Source organism: Ursus arctos, unplaced genomic scaffold (assembly GCF_023065955.2).
Source record: "Ursus arctos isolate Adak ecotype North America unplaced genomic scaffold, UrsArc2.0 scaffold_14, whole genome shotgun sequence".
Taxonomy (NCBI): Eukaryota; Metazoa; Chordata; class Mammalia; order Carnivora; family Ursidae; genus Ursus; species Ursus arctos.
Window position 1 is genome coordinate 17,962,825 of NW_026622808.1, and position 19,785 is coordinate 17,982,609.

Consider the following 19,785-nt stretch of genomic DNA (forward strand, 5'->3'; position numbering starts at 1 on the left):
GAGTCGGACTGACGTGCCCACTCCTTCCGAGTATAAGAAAAAGTCCTCATGTGACCCATAAAACCCAGCAAGATCAGGACCCACCACGTCTCTGACCACCTCTTCCACCACACCTTCACTAAATTCCCAACTTGTTCTACTCCAGTCTCATTGGCTGCTATGCTGTGGGGCTTTGCAGGCAAAGACTGCTCTTGCCACACAAATTCATGACTCACTGTCTCAACTCATTAAGGGCTCTGCGCAAGTGTCCCTTAACTAAGAGATGTTCCCTTCCTGCTTCATATACCACGGCAAGATCCCAATCCCCTGTAACTATTTTATAATGCTTTGCTTTTCCGCTCAACACTTACAACAGCACGTTTTGATTTTTCTATAATCTGTCTCTCCCCCACTAAAGTGTAAGAGCTTCAACAGCAAAACTTGAGTCTCATTCACGGCTATAAACACCAGTGTCTTCAACAGTGCCTGGTATACAGACTGTACTCAACAGATAGACTAGAGGTTAGGAGCACGGACTGTGTGGGTTCAAATCTGGGCTCTACCATTTACCAGGAAGCGCGGGCAAGTTACAGGTATGCCATGTTAGTTTTCTCCTCTGTAAAATGGGGATAATAATAGTACCTTCTTCCTTAAGCTTATACTGAGTACTCAAGAAGTTAATAGCCATAAGACATTCAGAAGAGTGTCTCATCTACAGGAAGGGCTATGCAAATGTGTAGTCATTTATTAATGTATTGAAATAATTCACTATCAAAAAATGACCCCTACATAAAAAGGAACAATTCACAAGCAAAAAACCTAATCCTGAACGTTATACATCAAAATATATAAAGAAAAACACGACGGAAATGACAAAAAAGTGTTCATCCATATCCATAGCAGAAGACTTTAATACGTATCTATCACTAAATAAATCTGAGGACAAAAATCCGAATGTACATAATACCTGAAAACACAATTAGCTTGAGTTAATGGGCACATACTCTACATCTAAAACTTGGAGAATATACATTATTTTCAAAGAAACATGAAACACTTATAAAATGTGACCAACTAAGAGGTTTACTAGGTAGATACCGCACCCGGTTAGATAAGAGCAGAACACCCCCTCAAAAACAAACCCAAAAAATGACTTTGGCTTCAACCAGTTAGAGGTTACTTTTAATCATATAAGGACAGGCCTGGGAACAAGGAGTCCAGAGCTGATACCGCCAATCAGAGGTTTTGGGGAAGCCCGTATCATTGTGATTTTTTGCCACGCTGTGGTTTTTGTCGTCACGATCAAAATACAGCTCTTCCAACCCCTGGCCTTGAGTCCACTTTCAAGAGAAAGAACGGGTAAGACAAACAGGATAGAGGTGAGGCAAACAAGCCAGATGATGTTCTCCCCAGTGACTTCTACCTACTTCTCATGGTCAGCAGAGTAAACCGACACCCCTCTGGGCTTCAAAGAAGCCTTATAGATCGAGTATTTTCACTCCTGCTCATTGACAACTTGAACAACGACAAAAATATTTTTAAAGTAAGTAAGTAGGGGAGAATGGACGTTGGGAAAGCAGCTAAACAAAATGCCGTTCCGGGGTAGAAAGAGAAAAAAGAATCAGCATCATAAACTCCACTTACCTGACAGAAATGCCATTAAACTAGCAAAAGTATATAGTAAATATAGTCTAATTTCCACTACGATAAACGAATTCACTCAGGAGATATTCAGAAATGCCTTTTTGAATATGCTACGTACTGATATTTTTGAAGAGTAAATTATAGCCAACATATTACATACAAAACTATAACATAACTTAAGGTTTATTTTAGGGTACGGCTATAGACATGTGCTTATACTAAAACAAAAAGACTGAAAACTAACGAACTCGTGGCCCGATCTTAGGATGAGACACTGATAAAGGTAATCCCACACTCAATATTCTTTCTGTTCCCAGTTTATTTTGGGGCCACTCAGTAAAGAGCTGAGGCATCCAGATACTGATTACTTGTCTAGGGTTTGCCTCCAATGTAAGTTCTCACAAATCAACAAAGAATCGCTGAAAGATTTTTCAAAATTAATACACTCACAAGTTTTGCAACCAAACTTCGTATTTTTCCTAATGTAGGAGGTATTATTCAAGGCATTCCCTTGGTCTTTATATTCACAAGTGTCTGCAGTGAATTCTCAGTTTCCTAAGGAATGTGGGAAAATGACTGTCCAGGACTGATGACATTCCACAGGACCTTCTCTTCGGGATAAATCCTCATGCTTCTTAGAAACTGAGAGAACATTCAAGGCCTTCCCACAGTAATTGTGTTCAGAATATCTCCTCGTCTTTTGCTCAGTAACGCGAACACTTGTGCTGAAGGGTTTTCCACATTCTACAAATACTCCTCTGTAGTGATTTCTCACAGGTGCTCTCAGGGATGGGTGTCCCTGAAGGCTTTTGCACTCTGATGCTATGCATAAGGTCTTCTCCTTAGTGTGAACTGTCACACGACTCATGAGGGCTCTCCTACAGCTACTGCATTCCTCAGGTTTCTCCCCATAAGTAATCTTTTGTGCACCTTAGGGTGAGTCCGAGTTGAAAGCTTCCCGCAAAGATCGCACGCATTAATTCTCTCCAGAGTGAATTAACACGAGTTATCGAAGGCTACTTCATAGGGAATAGATTGAAAGAATGAGAGTCTGCTAAAGGCTTTTCTTCACTGATTTCATGGCAAGCTTCTCGGATGGTTCCTTACGATCTGTCTCCTAATATACATACCCTGTGTAGTTTCTTCCCACACTGTGTGAGCAATACAGTCTGGAAGAAGAGACAGTATGTCCTTCTGAGGCTAGGTCGAAAAAGACAACGTGGCTTCTGCGTCAGCTCTCCCATAGACCAGGTGCTCTGGGAGGAGCCTGCTGCTACATCATAAAGACACCCAGCCCTGTGGAGGTGAGGTAACGAAGGTTCCCTGCCAACCACTGGCATGAACCTGCCAGACGTGTGAGTGAGCCATGACGGAAGAAGATTCTTCAGCAGTAAAGACTCAGATGAGAGTTGCTCCAGCTGACATCTTGACCTCACCTCGTGACAGACCCTCAGCCAGAACTACACAGCTAAGCCATTCCCAAATTCCTGACCTACAGAAACTGTGAGATAGTTAATGGGTGTTATCTAAAGCCACTATGTTTTGGAGGGAAATTTGTTATGCAGCAACAGATAACCCATACATCTAGTGAGTTACCATCAGTTGTCTGAGAATTCAGAGATCGATGAATGCCTTCCTGGTTACTGTATTCATATCCACCTATTATGTATTCTCTTGTGCACAGACAGGTAAGAGTTAGTGGTGAAAGATTTTCCACAATGATTACATTCGTAGGGTTTTTCCCCAGTGTGAGTTCTCACATGTTTCTTAACAGCTGAGAGATTATTAAATGCTTTCCCACAGTTACTGCACTCATAGGGTTTCTCCCCAGTATGAATTCTCTTGTGCACAGTAAGAGAAAAGCTACTGCTGAAGGATTTTCCACACTGATTACACTCGTAGGGTTTTTCTCCAGTATGAGTTCTCATATGCTGGGTCAGATATGAGCTCTTCCTAAAGGCCTTCCCACAGTCATGGCACTCATAAGGTTTCTCCCCCGTATGAATACTATTGTGCCCAGTGAGGGAGGATCTCGTGCTGAAGGCCTTGCCACACTGATTACATTCATGGTGATTCTCTCTCGTATGAATTCTCTTGTGGCTTTTGAGGTTACAACTAGTGCGAAAAACATGAAAACACTGATTACATTCATAGGGTTTTTCTCCAGTGTGAATTCTCACGTGCAGTCTAAGGGATGAGGGATCATTGAAGGCTTTCCCGCAGTCATTGCATTCATAGGGCTTCTCCCCATTATGTATTCTCTTATGAATAGTCAGGTAAGATCTACTGCTGAAGGATTTGCCACACTGATTACAGTCATAGGGTTTTTCTCCAGTATGAGTTCTCTGGTGCTGCGTGAGGTTAGATTTTGTGCTGAAGACTTTAAAGCACTGATTACATTCGTTGAGTTTCACTCCAAGATGATTTCTTTCCTGTTGATTAAGACATGAATGGTAACTATAATTTAAAGTAATTTCAATATCCAATGAATTTTATGCATCTGAACTCTCTTTCCCAGGAATTCTGTTATATTGTTACAATTGATGTTTTGGATATTTTCAGTGCTTGCATATGGCTTCTGCTCACTCTGAGCTCTTAGAAGTTAAAAAAGATGGACGCTTTGCCACAAGTCCTTATCATATTCACAGAGCATCTTCTGATAAACTCTGATAGACCACTTTGTATTTCAAGAGCTAATATTGTATGTCACATTTAAGGAAATATTTACTTGTGGAAAGTCCCAGTGAAGAAACAAGTATGGAGCTAACTTATAGTTTTTTCCAAATTCACAACTTTTCACAGTATCTCTCCAGGGACACAATTTCCTGTTGTGTAAATGACTTTCCTTTAATAACTCTGTTCACTTTGAGACTTTTCTAACCTATTCTCCTACTGTGAAAACCAGAAATCAGCCATGTTATTAGTCTTACCGCTTTTATACCGTTGGAATGTTCTTTTCTAAAATCATGCTTCTTAGGAGTTAACCATTTGGCTTTAAGTACAGTCTCCAAATCTGAAAAAAAAAAAAAAAAAAAAAAGAAAAGAAATTTAAGTTGATGGAGAAAAGAAACAGTAAAGTGCACACGTGAGTAAATGCAGACTCTGAGGGATCAGCATTTTTGAGAAGGTTTGCCATGAAAGGGATAGGAGTATGAAAACTGTAAGCATTTAAAAAATGATTCTAGAAGGATTAAGACTGATCAGAGATTTACAGAAGGGATTATCAGGAATGTAAAGTAGGAAGGAATTGGACAAAGTGCTCATATGAGATTTATTTAAAAAGGAGAACTAGAATAGCATTATATGGTGACAGATGGTAGCTACACTTGTGGTAAACACAGTATAATTTATAAACTTGTCAAATCACTGTATCTTACACCTGAAACTAATATAACATTGTATGTGACTACACTTCAATTAAAAAAAAATAAAGGAAAAGAGATACATCTTTTTTCCTTTCTCTGACTCCAAGGTACGTATGAGGTGTTGAACAGAAAGGTAAAAAGGAAAGAAAGAACGTACACAAGGAAGCTCATACCAAACGTTCTTGACCATATTTGTCAGAGAAAAGGACACTGTACAAACTTCCCTGTTTGACGTTTCCTAAATGTAATACTCCCGTGCCAAATCACTGGCCAGAGCTATTCCTCAAAAAGACTCATATCCACCTGTCTGCCTGCTGCTCACCTGGACAGGTGCCTGGGAGAATTCCTTGCTCCTCTGTTGTCACCTTGTCTTCTTGCTCCAATTGGGAGATCAGATTGGGTTTATCCACATGATACCCTATTCATGGAGAAAAGATACATGATGTTGGGTGACTGTACAGGTGACAAGCAACCCCATGAAACTGGAGCCAACAATTCTGAAGATGATCAAGTATGACTTTAGCAGCAGTGGAAAACTACACATAAATTGTAATGAATATAGTAACTGCCAAGAAACAAGAATTCAAGCACACTCAATATCCAGGTGACAGGACATAAACAGTCCCAAAGTTCATGTTCGAGTTTACATACACACTTCAGAAACTCTAAAGCTTTTATCCACGGAGAATATAAAGTCAGGGTAAGGAACATCTATTCAGTTGATAGGGAAGGCATCAGACAGAAAGCTCCATGAGGGTGGGGACCACATCTGTCTCATTCATCACTGAATTCCTAAACCCAGCATAGACCCAGGGACACAGAAGTGCTTCAGAAACACTGGTGAGAAGTGACAATACTGAAAACTGAGGGATACTGAACCAAAAGTCCATAACTCTAAAAAACAGTTAATAAAGTGGGGAAAACCATCAGAATCAACTTTTTCAGAAATTTAGAACCTATCAAAAGTTTACAGCAACTTGGAAAATGTTTAATCAAGGACAACAACCAGCTGACATTTTAACTGACCCTTGTCTCACCCTCTATTCCCTGCTTGGCTGTGACCTTGAAGATGACAGCTCACATTCCTAGTGTTAGAGAGAGCAGGATGGACCTTATTCTCAAAGTTCTGTGGTTGTGTGTTTGGATCTTTCTGAAGGTTTGGCTCAAAGGGCTTGCCTTTATTTATCTAATCTCAAACTCTCCAAGGGCTGAGCTGGGTACTCAGTGGACAAGTGCTGAACATATTTAAAGGCAAATATATTAGCCACCATTGCCTGAGGCCTATGAAATAGTACAGGAAAACAAAAGACTAACCAAGAACCTTGGGAGGAAAAGTGTGGGAAAAGGTGTTTTGGGGAATTTAAAAAAATTTCCCTCCTATTTCTTTGAATCTAGAAAGCCAGGATTGGACACATGCTCAGAAACAGCACTACATCCTCGGCTTTGGCTGACCTTCAGGCTCTACACAAGAAGAAAGTGAAGATTATGGCGGAGTTGTAAACTGCTTGCTGACTTTGAAGGTATGTCCCTATACACACATGGAACACATCTGCAGAGACCACAGATTTTTTACTTTTTGTTCCAGGCCTTCAAGAAAATCTCTGACAAACTACTAGCTAAGCATGAAGTTAACATTTCATGGACCACACATGACAAATACAGATATTACAAAATCAGTTCAGGGTTATCATTAAACATACATACAAGTGGCAACAAATTTTGGTGATAGGGAAAAATCTGATTCCAGAATTGCCATACAATAATGTTCCAAATGGCCATTTTTCAACAACAAAATTTTGAGGCAGGCAAAGAAATAAATGCGTGGCCCATTACAGGAAAAAATTTCCTTCCTGAGGAAGCCCAAACATCAGACTTGCTAGTCAAAGAATTTAAATCAACTATTCTGAAGTATGCTCAAAGACCAAAAGAAAACTCTGTATAAATAATAGAGGAAACCATAAGAATGAATTCTCATGAAATAGAACATATGTTAAAGAAAGAGAAACTACAAAAAGAAACTACATAGAAATTTTGGAGTTGAAAAGTACAAAAACTGAAATGAAAAAGTCAGAAGAGGTGTCCAACAGCAGATGTGAACAGGCAGAAGAAAGAATCAATAAGCATGAAGACAGGACAATTTATATTACCTCGTAGGAAGAAGAGAAAGAAAAAAAGAATGAAAAAAATATGAACACAGCCCTAAAGACCTGTGGGATACCACCAAACATACCAACACACACATCATGGGAGTTCCTTAAGTGGAGAAGAGAATGAGGTAGGAAGAATATTTGAAGAAAGAATGGCCAAAAACTTCCAAAAAACTGAAGAAAGACACAAATGTACACAACCAAGAAGCTTAAGAAACCTCAAGTGGGCTAAACTGAGAGACACAGAGGCCACTAGCACATCTATCCTACAAGAAATGCTAATGGGAGACTTTCAGGCTGCAATGAAAGGATAATGGATATTAACTCAAATCCACACAAAGAAATAAAGAACTCAATAAATGCAAATACAGAGGCCAATAATAATGACATTTTTGGTTTGAAATTTTCCTCTTTTTCTTATATGACTTCTAAGAGGAAATGCCTAAACCAATAATTATGAATCTATGTTAATGGGCACACAAGGTATAAAGACGTAATTTGTGACAAAGCAATAAAAGGTGTGTGTGTGCACCTAATCAAAAGCAAAAATTGTGTATGCTATTGAAACAAAGTTGGTATTAAATCAAAATAGATTGCTATAATTTAAAATGTTAATTGTAGTCCCCAGGGCAACCATTAAAAAAAAAATAACTAAAAAACAAAAAGAAATGAGAGCAAATCAAAATGGTCCCCTAGAAAACATCTAACACAAAAATAACAATGAAAGAACTGAGGAACAAAAGTGGTATAAGACATGTAAAAAATAACAAAATGGCCTACGTGGGTCTTTACCAATAATTACCTTAAGTATAAATAGACTAATCCGTCCAATTAAAAGGCAGATTTTGGCAGAATAGATAAGAACTTGTAAGAGACTCAATTGACATCTAAACACACTAAGAGACTGAAAGTCAACAGATGGAAAAATATACTCCATGCAAAGAGCAGCCAAAAGAGAATGTAGCTATGTTAATTTCAGACCAAATAGACTTTAAGACAAAAACTGTTATAAGACACAAAGATATTATTTAATGATAAAAAGGTCAATTCATCCAGAAGACGTAACAATTACAGACCAATAACAACAGAATTCTACAATATTACATTTCAAACTGACAAAATTGAAGGGAGAAAGAAATAGGGAGTTCTACAATAGTTGCAGACTTCAACTCCCCACTTTGAATGATGGGTCGAACGACTAGTTAGGTTAACAAGGAAAAAGAGGACTTAACAATCCTACAAACTAACTAGACCTAACAGACATATATAAAATACTCTGCTCCACAACAGAATACACATTCATCTCAAGTGCATATGGAACATTCTCCAGAACAGACAGATCGTATGTTAGGCCAGAAAACAAGTCTGAATAAATTTAAAAACAGTGAACTCATACAAAGTATTTTCTCTGACTATAATAGAAGCAAATAAAAAATCAGTAACAGAAAGAGGCGTACTGGAAAACTTAATATTGCTCAGGTGACCATACTACCCAAAGCAATCTACAGATTCAGCGCCAGCAGTACCAAAATTCCAACAAATGGAATTATTTGCACAACCGAAAAAAAACCGAGCCTAAAATTCATATGGATTTGCAAAGGATCCCAAATAGACCAAAGAGTCTTGAAAAAGAACAAAATAGGAATACTCACACTTCCTGGCATCAAAACTTACGTCAAAGCCAGAGTAATGGACACATGGCGGTACTGGCACAAGGAGAGACACAGAGATCAACGGCATAGGACAGAGGGAATGTAAATTCATACGTCTGTGGTCAATTTTTGACAAGGGAGTAAAAACAATTCAATGGGAAAGAATAGTCTACACGAATGCTGGGCAACTGGGTAAACACATGCAAAAGAATGAAACTGGTACTTTCTCCCAGACATAAAGAAAATCAACTGAAAAAGGACTGAAGACTTAACTGAAGAGAAACTAAAAAACATTCCTGGAAGAAAACATAGGGGTAAATGTTCAAAGCCTTGGTGGATCTGGCAATAATTTCTTAGGTATGATACCAAAGGACAAGCAAAAAAAAGAAAAAATAGATAAGACTTGATCAAAATTAAAACGTTCTCTGATTTATTTTGTTTAGCACAAAACTCTCTAGCTCCATCCACTCATTGCAAATGGCGAGAGTCATTCTTTTATGGCTGAGTAAAATTCCACTGTGTATATACACACCACATCTTCTTTATCCATTCATCAGGTGATGGACATTTGGGTTCTTTCCATAATTTGGCTACTGTTGATAGTGCTGCTATAAACATTGGGGTACACGTGCCCCTCCGAATAAGTTTTTTTGTATCCTTTGGATAAATACTTAGAGGAGTCCAATTGCCTAGCCATAGGTAGTTCTATTTTCAACTTTTTGTGGAAACTCCATTCTGTGTTCCAGAATGGCTGTACCAGTTTGCATTCCCACCAACGGAGCAAGAGGGTTCCCGTTTCTCGGCATCCTCACCAACACCTATTAATTCTTGTGTTGATTTTAGCCATTCTGACAGGTGTGAGGTGATACTTATTGTAGTTTTTTGTATTTCCCTGATGATAAGAAATGGTGAGCATCTTTTCATGTGTCTGTTGGCCATCCAGAGTCTTCTTTGGAAAAACATGATTTCACTCATACGTGGAATTTAAGAAACAAAACAAATGAGCAAACCGGGGCGGGGGAGGGGGGCAGGAAGAGACACGCAAACCAAGAAACAGACTCGTAACTATGGAGAACAAACTGATGGTTACCAGAGGGGAGGTGGATGGAGGGTTGGGTTAAATAGGTGATGGGGGTTAAGGAGTGCACTTGGGATGAGCACTGGGTGATGTGCGGAGGTGCTGAATCACTGCATTGTACTCCCGAAACTCATGTAACACTGTATGTTAGCTAACTGGAATTTTTTTTTTCACTTTAAGTTCCCTTTATTTCGTTATAAGACTTCATTAATTAACTTTTTTCTTTCATTTCAATAACTTTAATGTACCTGTTATATGTTAAGATGCCAAAAATATTTTCAAATTTGAGTTTAGAAGCATCTCTCTTTCCTCTTTTTTATTTTTTTATTTTTTTTATTTTAATGTTTTTTTATTATATCATGTTAGTCACCATACAGTACATCCCTGGTTTCTGATGTAAAGTAACTGGAATTTAAATAAAAACTTAATAAACTTAAAAAAAGTAAAAACCTCTTGTGTGTCAAAGGACACTATCAAGAAAATGAAAATACACCACAAAATGGGAGAAATTATTTCCAAATCAAGGGACCAGTATTCACAATACACAACCAATTTTTATACTCCAAGAATAAAAGATAAACAACCAAATTTCAAACGGGGCCAAGGACTTGAGTAGACACTTCTCCACAGAAGATCGACAGCCAACTAGCATGTGAAAAAGTGCTCAAGGTCATTCGTCACGAGGGAAATGCAACTCAAAACGACGACGTGACGATGCTATCCCACTTCGTAACCATGAGGACGGCTACAACCAGAAAAACCAAAGTTGGGGAAGATGTGGAGAAACTGGACCCCTCACACCTTGGTGCAGCTGCTGTGGAAAATGGTTTGGCAGCTCCTCGAAAAGCTAAACATGGTAACATGTGATTTAGCGTTCCACTCCTAGACACATACCCAACAAAAGTGGAAACGTCGTCACAATATGCACGCCAGCACTGCTTGTTTCCAGTCACTGGAAACCCCCCAAATGCTTATCAACCCGTGAATGAATTTTAAAAATGTGGTATATCCGTAAAATGGCATGTTATTCAATCACGACGAGGAATAACGAACCGGCACATGTCACACCATAGCTGGGCCTTTAACCATTATGCTGCCCGAAAGAAGCCAGACAAGAGAGAGCCCATCTTTTAGAATTCCAATGATATGAAACGTTCTCAAAAGGCACAGCCATAGAAACAGAAGGCAAATTAGTGGTTGCCGGCAGGGGGTACGGCTACTGAGCACTCTGGGGGAGAGGCTGAGAGGTGATGAAAATGTTCCCCATTTGGACAGTGTTATGGCTGCAGGACAATGCAATGTATCAAAAGCTGCTGAACTGTAGGCTTTAAAATAGTTACAATGGTGAATTTTACGGTATGTGAATGTCATGTCAATTTCAAAAAAAAAAAAAAAAAGGACAAAAGGAAGCCGGCAGTCATGTCACCTGAGTCGTTCCACACATGCAGGGCTGAGGTCGGGCTTACCCAGCGAGGCCAGGTTCCTGCAGTTCTCCCGCATCACGTCTCTGTACAGTGTTCTCTGAGAAGGGTCCAGCAGTGCCCACTCCTCCTGCGTGAACTCCACGGCCACATCCTCGAAGGTCACCAAGTCCTGAGCCGTCACAAGCATCGTGGCTTAGCCAAGGACCACCCCCACCAAGTTGACAGGAGGATGACAGGAGTAGAAACAGGAAACTCCAAGCACAAGATGTACAGGCAGGGTTCTGAGCTCTGCTCTCCACGGCTTCTGGGCTCAGCCTGCAGTGCTCCTCTCCTGTCTACTGACGCCCACTCCCAAGGTTGAATGTACCTCTAACACGTAGGCGAGTCCCTTATTCCAGTGAGACTGTGAAATCCTGCAGTCTTATTTCCCTCAGTCTCAGGGTTAAGCACAGGCCCGGGACATGGCAGATGTCAGAGAAATACTTGGTAAACGAATGAGTGACTTCCCCACAGCCATCAATTACTTGAGTCTAGGACACTTGAGCTTAGCTTCCCCTTAAACTCTCAGTGGAACATGACGTAGCCAGGGACCCTGGAGGAAGCTCTGCCATGTAGAAAATGCTGACAAACACTGACGCTGGCTGGGCAGCCCCTCACCCCCTATCAGGTGCCCGGAGACCCTGCGCTCTGAGACCTGGTTTGGCTGTGGGGCTCCAGGGCACTGAAAGATAATGAATCCAATTGCTGATCAAAGGAATCATGATTTGGAAAAAGGAGTATCTGACTCACCGGTAACCAGCTTGTCAGGAAGCCATGAACCAACCCTTCCTCCTCTGGGCAGCCTTTTTGTGGAGAGGCTGAGTACAGGGAAGGTCGAGCTGCAGGAGAAGAAACGAGTCAGAGGAGTCCAGGACTGCTCTATATTCTAGCACTCGCCAGTCTGGAGGCTTCCCCGCCTACCTGTAATTGACCACACCCCAACACACACACACACATGCGCGTACACACACACACACACACACACACACACACACACACACGCAGCTTTCACAGGACACCAGACCAGAGCCCTGTCTCACCAAGGCCAAGCCCTTACTGCACTGGAGGAAAAGATTATAATTTCCATTTCACGGATGAGGAAATTGAAATTCAAGGGGCAGCACTGTTATTTTATCAAGCTCACAGAAAGAATTGGAGGTGTAATTCAAAGGCTCTCCCATATTCACCATACAGATGACACCTCCACAGACACTTAAACCACCAACACCCCAAATCCCAAAAACCACATGGGGTCCCAGTGACCCCCGGGCGTCCAGGGCTCTTCTCCCACCTCAGTGCTCAGCCCTTCCTTTCCTGCTCTGTGGTGCAGGGGACTTTAACGCTTGGACCCTGAGGGCCCTCCAGCTTACCGCAAGTGGGGGACAGAACCATGGCCGCCATCCTATGACTCAGACAGAGAACCCGGATGCTCCTCCTCTCGTCCCCACAGTGCACGCAGGCCAGGCTCTGGAAGAAACAGGAAAACAGTAAGTTTCACAGCCTCTCTCCCTCTCCCTGTCTTAGCCCACCGTGTCCTCCTTCAAAATGCAAGTGGGGTCTCCAATCCTGGGTCTTTACTTTGCTTAGGAGGTGATGAACACAGGGCATGTGAGGACAAAACTTGTCCTTTTCTGTCCTAACTGGGACGACCAGCACATGGCTGCGCCCGCCCCATTTATTTATTTATTTTTTTAAAGATTTTGTTTATTTATTTGACAGAGACAGCCAGCGAGAGAGGGAACGCAAGCAGAGGGAGTGGGAGAGGAAGAAGCAGGCTCCTAACGGAGAAGCCCGATGTGGGGCTCGATCCCAGAACGCTGGGATCACGCCCTGATCCGAAGGCAGATGCTTAACGACTACGCCACCCAGGTGCCCCAGCGCCACCCCCATTTACATCCTCAGCTTCACCCCTGTGCCCTGTGTCTCAGGGCACATTCTTCCCATCCAAGCGGTTGTCACATACACATTCCCAGCCACGACCCTTTACCAACTGGACACGCTGGCACCTGCCTCCCACTGGACTTTCAACGTCTAGTCCTACTGCCCTTGGATGATGTCAGAGGGTGTGAGGATGACCCTCACTGTGTTATGAGTTTGTCCCCATCCACGTTGGCCAAACCTTCCATCGGCACCACCCCAGGTCATCACCTGACCCTGTTCTACCATCTAGAACAACAGCTCAGAAATGTCTCTCTGAACGCAGCCTCCCAAACCTCATCCTTATTCATCATAACAGAGATGCACACTGCAGCCACACTGACTCCATTTTTTTTAATCTGTCGGATCAACAAGGACCCGGTGGACCACATCTCGTCTTGGCAAGCCTGTCTGGAAAGGCACGCTCACGCACTGCTGGGCATAGTTCATTTCTATGGAAGGAAAATTGCCAATTTCAAGCAAAATGCAGCAACATTTACGCCCTCCCTGCCAATCGCGCTTCTAGGGACCTACCTTGAGCACACACAAATAGTAAAGGACAAGGGCGCGATGAGTCGCCTCGGCCTTATTTGGAATATCAAAGCACTGGAAACAATACAGTTGATCATCAGTAGGGAGTCAGCTCAGTAAAGTTACGGCACAGCCACAGAATGAAGAAACTCGCAGCCAAAAAAACAGACGATCTCTAGGTACTGATAGAGATTCTGATCGCCAATACATTTAAATGAAAACAAAATGAAGGTTCAAAGCAGTGTCTATGGGATGCTTCTTTTATAAAAAGGGAATGCGTGCCTCCTTTCCCTGGAGCTGGGAATCAAATGTAACTCCACTGAACCAGCTCCTTGAGGTGTCTATGTGTGCCCTCCCGGCACCAAGAGATAAAAGCAATAAAGGGTGTGAGTGTGAGCAGAGAGGGGAATGTGGGACGCTGAGAGTTTGGCCAGGCGGACAGAAAGAGTTCAGAGCATCTTTGCCTCCAGGGCCTGTGTGGAGACAGATTAACGCCCCTGCCCCAAAGGGGTCCAGATTCTACTCCTCGGAATCTGTGCATGTGTGAGCTTCCATACACAAGGGATTGTGCAGCTGTGATTAAGGCAAGGCTCCTGAGACGGGAAGAGTATCCAGGATTCTCTGGGTGAGCCCAATGTCATCACAAGAGTCCTTACAAGAGGGAGGTAAGGAGGTCAGGTCAGAGAAGGAGCTGTGGTGATGGAAGCAGGAGAGAGAGAGAGATGAAGATGCTACCCACCGGCTCTGAAGATGGAGGCAGGAACCACAAGCCAAGGCAGGCTGGTGGCCTCTATGAGATGGAAAAGACACGGAAAAGGAGTCTTCCCTAGAACCCCTGGAAGGAATGCAGCCCTGCGGACCACTGAGGATTTCTGCCTTCCAGAATGGCCGGAGAAGAAGTCTGTGTTGCTTTAAGCCACCGAGTCTCTGGCAATTTGTCACAGCAACCACAGAAAAGGAATACCGCCTCTCACATCCAACCTTCCGAGGCCTGGAGTGAGTCCCACAGACCCAGACAACCGCTGTGGAGCCTCCTTCCCTTCTGCAGGTGGGGGATGTCTCCTTTCTCCCCCCACCAGGGACCCAATTTGCAGTTAGGAAGAGCCCAGTCACTGAGCTGAGCAGTGAGAGGGCTGGGATCCAGCCGCTCCTGGAGCCCCCAGAGGAAAAGCAGGCTGAGAAGGTGCCTGGGGGCACTTTCAGGCCGCGAAGACCCCATCGAGGTCTCTGGCAGGTGAAATCTCATAGGCAGGCAGAGGGGTCTGTGCTCAGTTTAGCGAGTCAGTGACTCCTGCACCCGGGTGTACGTCAGTGCTGGACGAAGGGCAGAGAGGATGGGCCACTCTAGACCAGTGCTGCCCAGCAGAACTTTCAGGGATGACAGAGATGTCCTCTAACTCTGCTCTGTCCTACTGGCTGCCACAAGCCACATGAGGCTACTGAGCACTTGAAATGTGGCCAGGAGGACTGAAAAAAAATGAAATTTTGATTGTATTTCTCATTTGTTTCATTGAAATAGCTACAGGAGACCCGTGGCTCCCACAGGAGACAGGGCAGCCATGGACATACTCAGGCCTGACTTCTTCCAGGATGCAGAGGAGGGGGCCTGTGAGTGGCAAAGCAGGATGAAAGTGAGGGCCTGGGTGAGGGGGAGGCCTGCAGGTTCACATGGCCAGGAGCTGGGGGCAGAGGAATGGCCTGGTACCATCTGACAAATACAAGTACGAATGAAAGCATCGTTATATTTTCTCAGTCCTAAACTCCCGGGTCTCCTCTTCCCACTTCTTTTTCATTCCACAACCACCATCTGGGCTTGGAAACCATCATCTTATCCCTAAACTTCCTCCTGCCATCCCCAGTCTTGCCTCTGAAGTCTTCCTTCTGAATCCTGAAGTCCATTTTAATCCACACGTATAGACCAAATGTGAATCATATTCCCTGAGCACTCACATCGCCACCCTGTCTCTCCGCTGGTCCTGGAACAGAGTCCAATCTAAGATCTGACCTGGACTGGCCTGCCCTGCCCTGTGCTCCCCACTCTGCTGTCTCAGCTCAGCCATTCCTGTCTTCCCAGCTCATGGAGCACACACAGCTCTCTCCTGCTTCAGGGATTGTCTTCATGCAGCTCCCTTGGCCTGAAATGCTCTCTTGAAAATACTCCCACACCCTTGCTCCAGCAACTCTACAGCTACTAAATCTGACCCCAACCTCAGCTCTTAAGGTAAATATCAGCCCTTCTCAAAAAGGCTTCCCTGTTCCCTCAACTGAGTTCTCTGTGCCAAGCTCCCACATCACTCCTGTCATTAGTTGTTTAAAATCATAATTCCCGGGCGCCTGGGTGGCTTAGTTGGTTAACCGTCTGTCTTCGGCTCAGGTCATGATCCTGGAGTCCCAGGATCGAGTCCCGCATCGGGGGGGGGGGGGTGTGTGTCCCTGCTCAGTGGGGAGTCTGCTTCTCCCTCTGCCCCCCACCCTGCTTGTGTTCTCTCTCTCTCAAATAAATAAATAAAATCTTAAAAAAAAAATAAAATCGCAATTCCCTATTAGAATTTAAGTTCCATGGAGGCAGAACAAGGTCTGTTTGGCCCAGGGCCTGGCTCAGAGACGATGAGCCATCCTGGTTTGAACACTAAATGTCCCGTGTCCTGGTAAACCAACCTCTCAGTCTCAAATAAACAAGGAGGGTAGGTCACCATAAACTGTGCACTCAAAGAACAGCTATTGCATGACAAATAAACATTCCCCTCCAAAACATTACAGGAAAGTGAGAATGAAAAAGGGACACACAGGCACACATACGTGTAATTAGTAAAACCCAACAATTAAATAGAAACTGACTTAACAGGATCCTCTCTAATGTGAGTCACCAGATCATTACTTCAGAAAAGTTTTAAGAAATAAAGTTAATTCCTGCCAGAAGACAAGGTAGAGAGGACAATCTCTGTGGAAACAAGTGTCCTACTTTCCACATACAAGTTGTTGGATATTCCTCTAAATAATTTTAAATCTCATTAAGAAAAAAAATCCACTTCTTCAAAATGCATCTGGTTGCTGGTCAATTCAATTTTAAATTTCTGTTACTAAAAGAAAGAAGTTCAAAGCATTTTTTCCCCCAGATGTCCCTTTATTGTGAAACTCTGAAGAGGATTTATAGGGCTTTAGAAGTCAAATTGAATGGGCCTGAGGAATGCTGCTGAGGAGTCCTGCTAATCTTTACTGGGATGACTTGTAATACTACATATACATGTAAAAACTTCACATAGTTATGCTTATATATAAAGTCCTGAAATTTTTAGTATTATGGAATACAAGAAAATCTGTATTTCTCTACCGTTACACACATTTAGTGATTTACGTATTTGTTTAATGTGTACTTGTTTGCACATAACTGTATTTATTGCCTATTTCCACACATATAATGACACTCACCTTAGTATCTTTCCTTTGAACATAATCCATCAAACATACAAATAATTTTTCTTAAGATACCCTCACTCTTAGCGGCTCTTTGTGTTTATAGCCTGAGCACAGGAAAGCTGATTAACAGCTCCTCTGCACAGTGGAGGCTGCTGGAACCTGTTACAAGTTCCTCACGGTCCTCACCTGGTCACACAAATCCACGGATCAGTGAGGCTGGTGGACGCTGAGGCTGGTTTTAACGCAAACTTGAGCTCAAGAGATGCTTTTCTTGTCTGGGAAAAAAAAAAGGCACAAAGATTGTTTTTGAGGCCTTTTTATAGACAGTAATAGTTCTTGGATAAGTAGACCACCCATCCGTCTTTCTTGTGTTCTTTTCCATTTAATTACAGTGTAAATGTTGGTGGTGACTGGATTTACCTGATTCCCATCCAGCCATCTGCACCCCAAGTGGGAGAAAGCAGTGTCATGCTGTGTGTGAATTTGACTTGCTCAACTCATCTGGCTGGATAAAGATTTTATGGCGACTACATATGCTTTATTTTTTTTTAATTTTTAAAAAAATATCTATTTATTTATTTGAGAGAGAGAGCGAGCGAGAGAGCGAGAGGGGGCTGGGGGAGGAGGAGGAGAAGGGGACGGAAAGAATCTCAGGCAGACTCCATGCTGAGCAAGGAGTCTGAGGGTGGCTGGATCCCAGGACCCTGAGATCATGACCTGAGCAGAAACTAAGAGTCGGATGCTTAACCCACTGAGCCACCCAGGCGCCCGCTGACTCCAGACACTTTGAAAACGGCTTGTCACTTCGGGGGCGGATAAGTGACTCAGCTGACTTTGAAACAATTTCCACGGCTGACTCAGGACTTCAGAGGTTTTGGGGCCCTGCAGCAGGATTTCCCGACCCCACACTATTGATAATGCATCGCTGTGGGGGGCCGTTGCTGAGCCGCATCTCTGGCCTCTACCCGCTAGATGCTAGTTGCGCCTACCCACACCCCCATTTGTACAACCAAAACAATGCCTCCAGGCATTGCTCAAAGTCTGGGGGGGGGGCAAAATCACCCCTCAGAGTTGGGGGGCGGCGGCGTCCGAAGTTGAAACAGCAGCTTGGGACCGACCTGAGGAAACAGTCCAGGGGAGGAAACGGGGCTCCGGTTGGGGGACGGAGGGACGCGGGGACGCCAGAGCCCGAGACGGGAATGTCCGCCGCCCCTGTCCCTCCCTGGGCGCCTACCGGAAGCCCCGGACTGCCCGCCGCGCACCGAGTCCGGCCCTCGCCCCGAGGCCAAACATACCACGTGAAACCGGTCCCGCGCGGAGAAAATCGCACACCCCACGCAGCAAGCCACCCGAGGTTTCTTCCACGGCACCGCCCCACGCTTCCGCTTCCGGTCTCGGGCTGGCCGCCTCGCGCCCCAGTTCCGGTCTCTGTCGAGCCGCCGTGGAGAGGGACGTTTAGGGTCTCTGGGTTGGGTCGGGCGGGGTCGACCGCCAAGTACCCCTGCCTCGGGGGAGGATTTCTGCTTCAATTAGTGAGGGCCCCACGGCCTCGGGCTGGGTCAGCACCAGGGACGGAGACCAGTCCTAGGGGCGGGGCTGTGGGCGGTGCCAGGCATCCGGGCGGAGACGAGGTCTGTGGGTGGGGCTGTGGGCGGGAACAGCGAGACAGCGGGCGGGCAAATTGGCGGAGACAAGATCTGGGGCGCGGAAGTGGGCGGGGTCGTGGCCAAGGGGAAGTATGGTGGCGGAGACCAATTCCAGGGGCAGGAGTGTGGCTGGAATAGGCTGACGGGCGGGGCGGTGGGAGGAATTCAGCTCCCGGGGCGGGGCTAGAGGCGGGGCTTTACGTGTATCCCTAGACCGCACTAGCAGCAGGTTGCACGAGAAACTTTTTTTTAATAATATTTTTTATATTATGTTAGTCACCATACAGTACATCCCTGGTTTTTGATGTAAAGTTCAATGATTCATTAGTTGCATTTAACACCCAGTGTACCATGCAATACGTGTCCTCCTTATACCCATCACCAGCCTATCAGATTCCCCCCTCCCCCCCTCCCCTCTGAAGTTCTCAGTTTGTTTCTCAGAGTCCATAGTCTCTCATGCTTCATTTTATGCAATCCTGTCTCCACCTTCACACAGCCTCACACAACCCTAAAGAACGACGTGTCCATATTTAGGGCTTTAAATTTTTTGTGCATGCTTGCTGTCTTAATTTCTTTAAAAATGGATTACGTACGCACATTGCTCTACAACTTGCCTTAAGAGATCAAACACTATTTTAAGAATTTTGGGGGGACAGGGAGGGTATTAGGTCATAAATACACATATAGGAAAACTTTAAAAAGTGATGCAAAGTCAGTAAAATATCCTCACTCCCAGCACTGTCTCCCAGTCCTTTGCCCAGAGATAAACATCTTTCCTCCTCTATCCTTTTAGATATAGGTGTGTATGTATGTGTATGTATATCCTCAAGCCCAAGAGGGAGGTCTGCAAGCAACAACTGTAACTGACAAACTGTCCCATGCATCTGGATCTACAGAAAAGAGATTTAAATTTCTGGTGGAATGGGATAAACCAGTGATGAATTGA

The 19,785-nt window shown here is 43.9% G+C and overlaps 1 protein-coding gene across 1 annotated transcript; it reads right to left on the reverse strand.

The window, feature by feature from the left end:
* Nucleotides 1-872: 872 nt before the first annotated feature.
* On the reverse strand, nt 873-18,797 carry LOC113242939 (zinc finger protein 558). The gene is made up of 8 exons (XM_026481319.4): nt 18,489-18,797; nt 17,380-17,468; nt 12,699-12,795; nt 12,079-12,167; nt 11,332-11,458; nt 5,311-5,406; nt 4,554-4,636; nt 873-4,055 (listed from the first exon to the last, which is right to left on the reverse strand). Exons 3-8 carry the CDS (start codon nt 12,727-12,729, stop codon nt 3,273-3,275), a joined length of 1,209 nt encoding a protein of 402 aa, XP_026337104.1. The 5' UTR covers nt 12,730-12,795; nt 17,380-17,468; nt 18,489-18,797; the 3' UTR covers nt 873-3,272.
* Nucleotides 18,798-19,785: the final 988 nt, after the last annotated feature.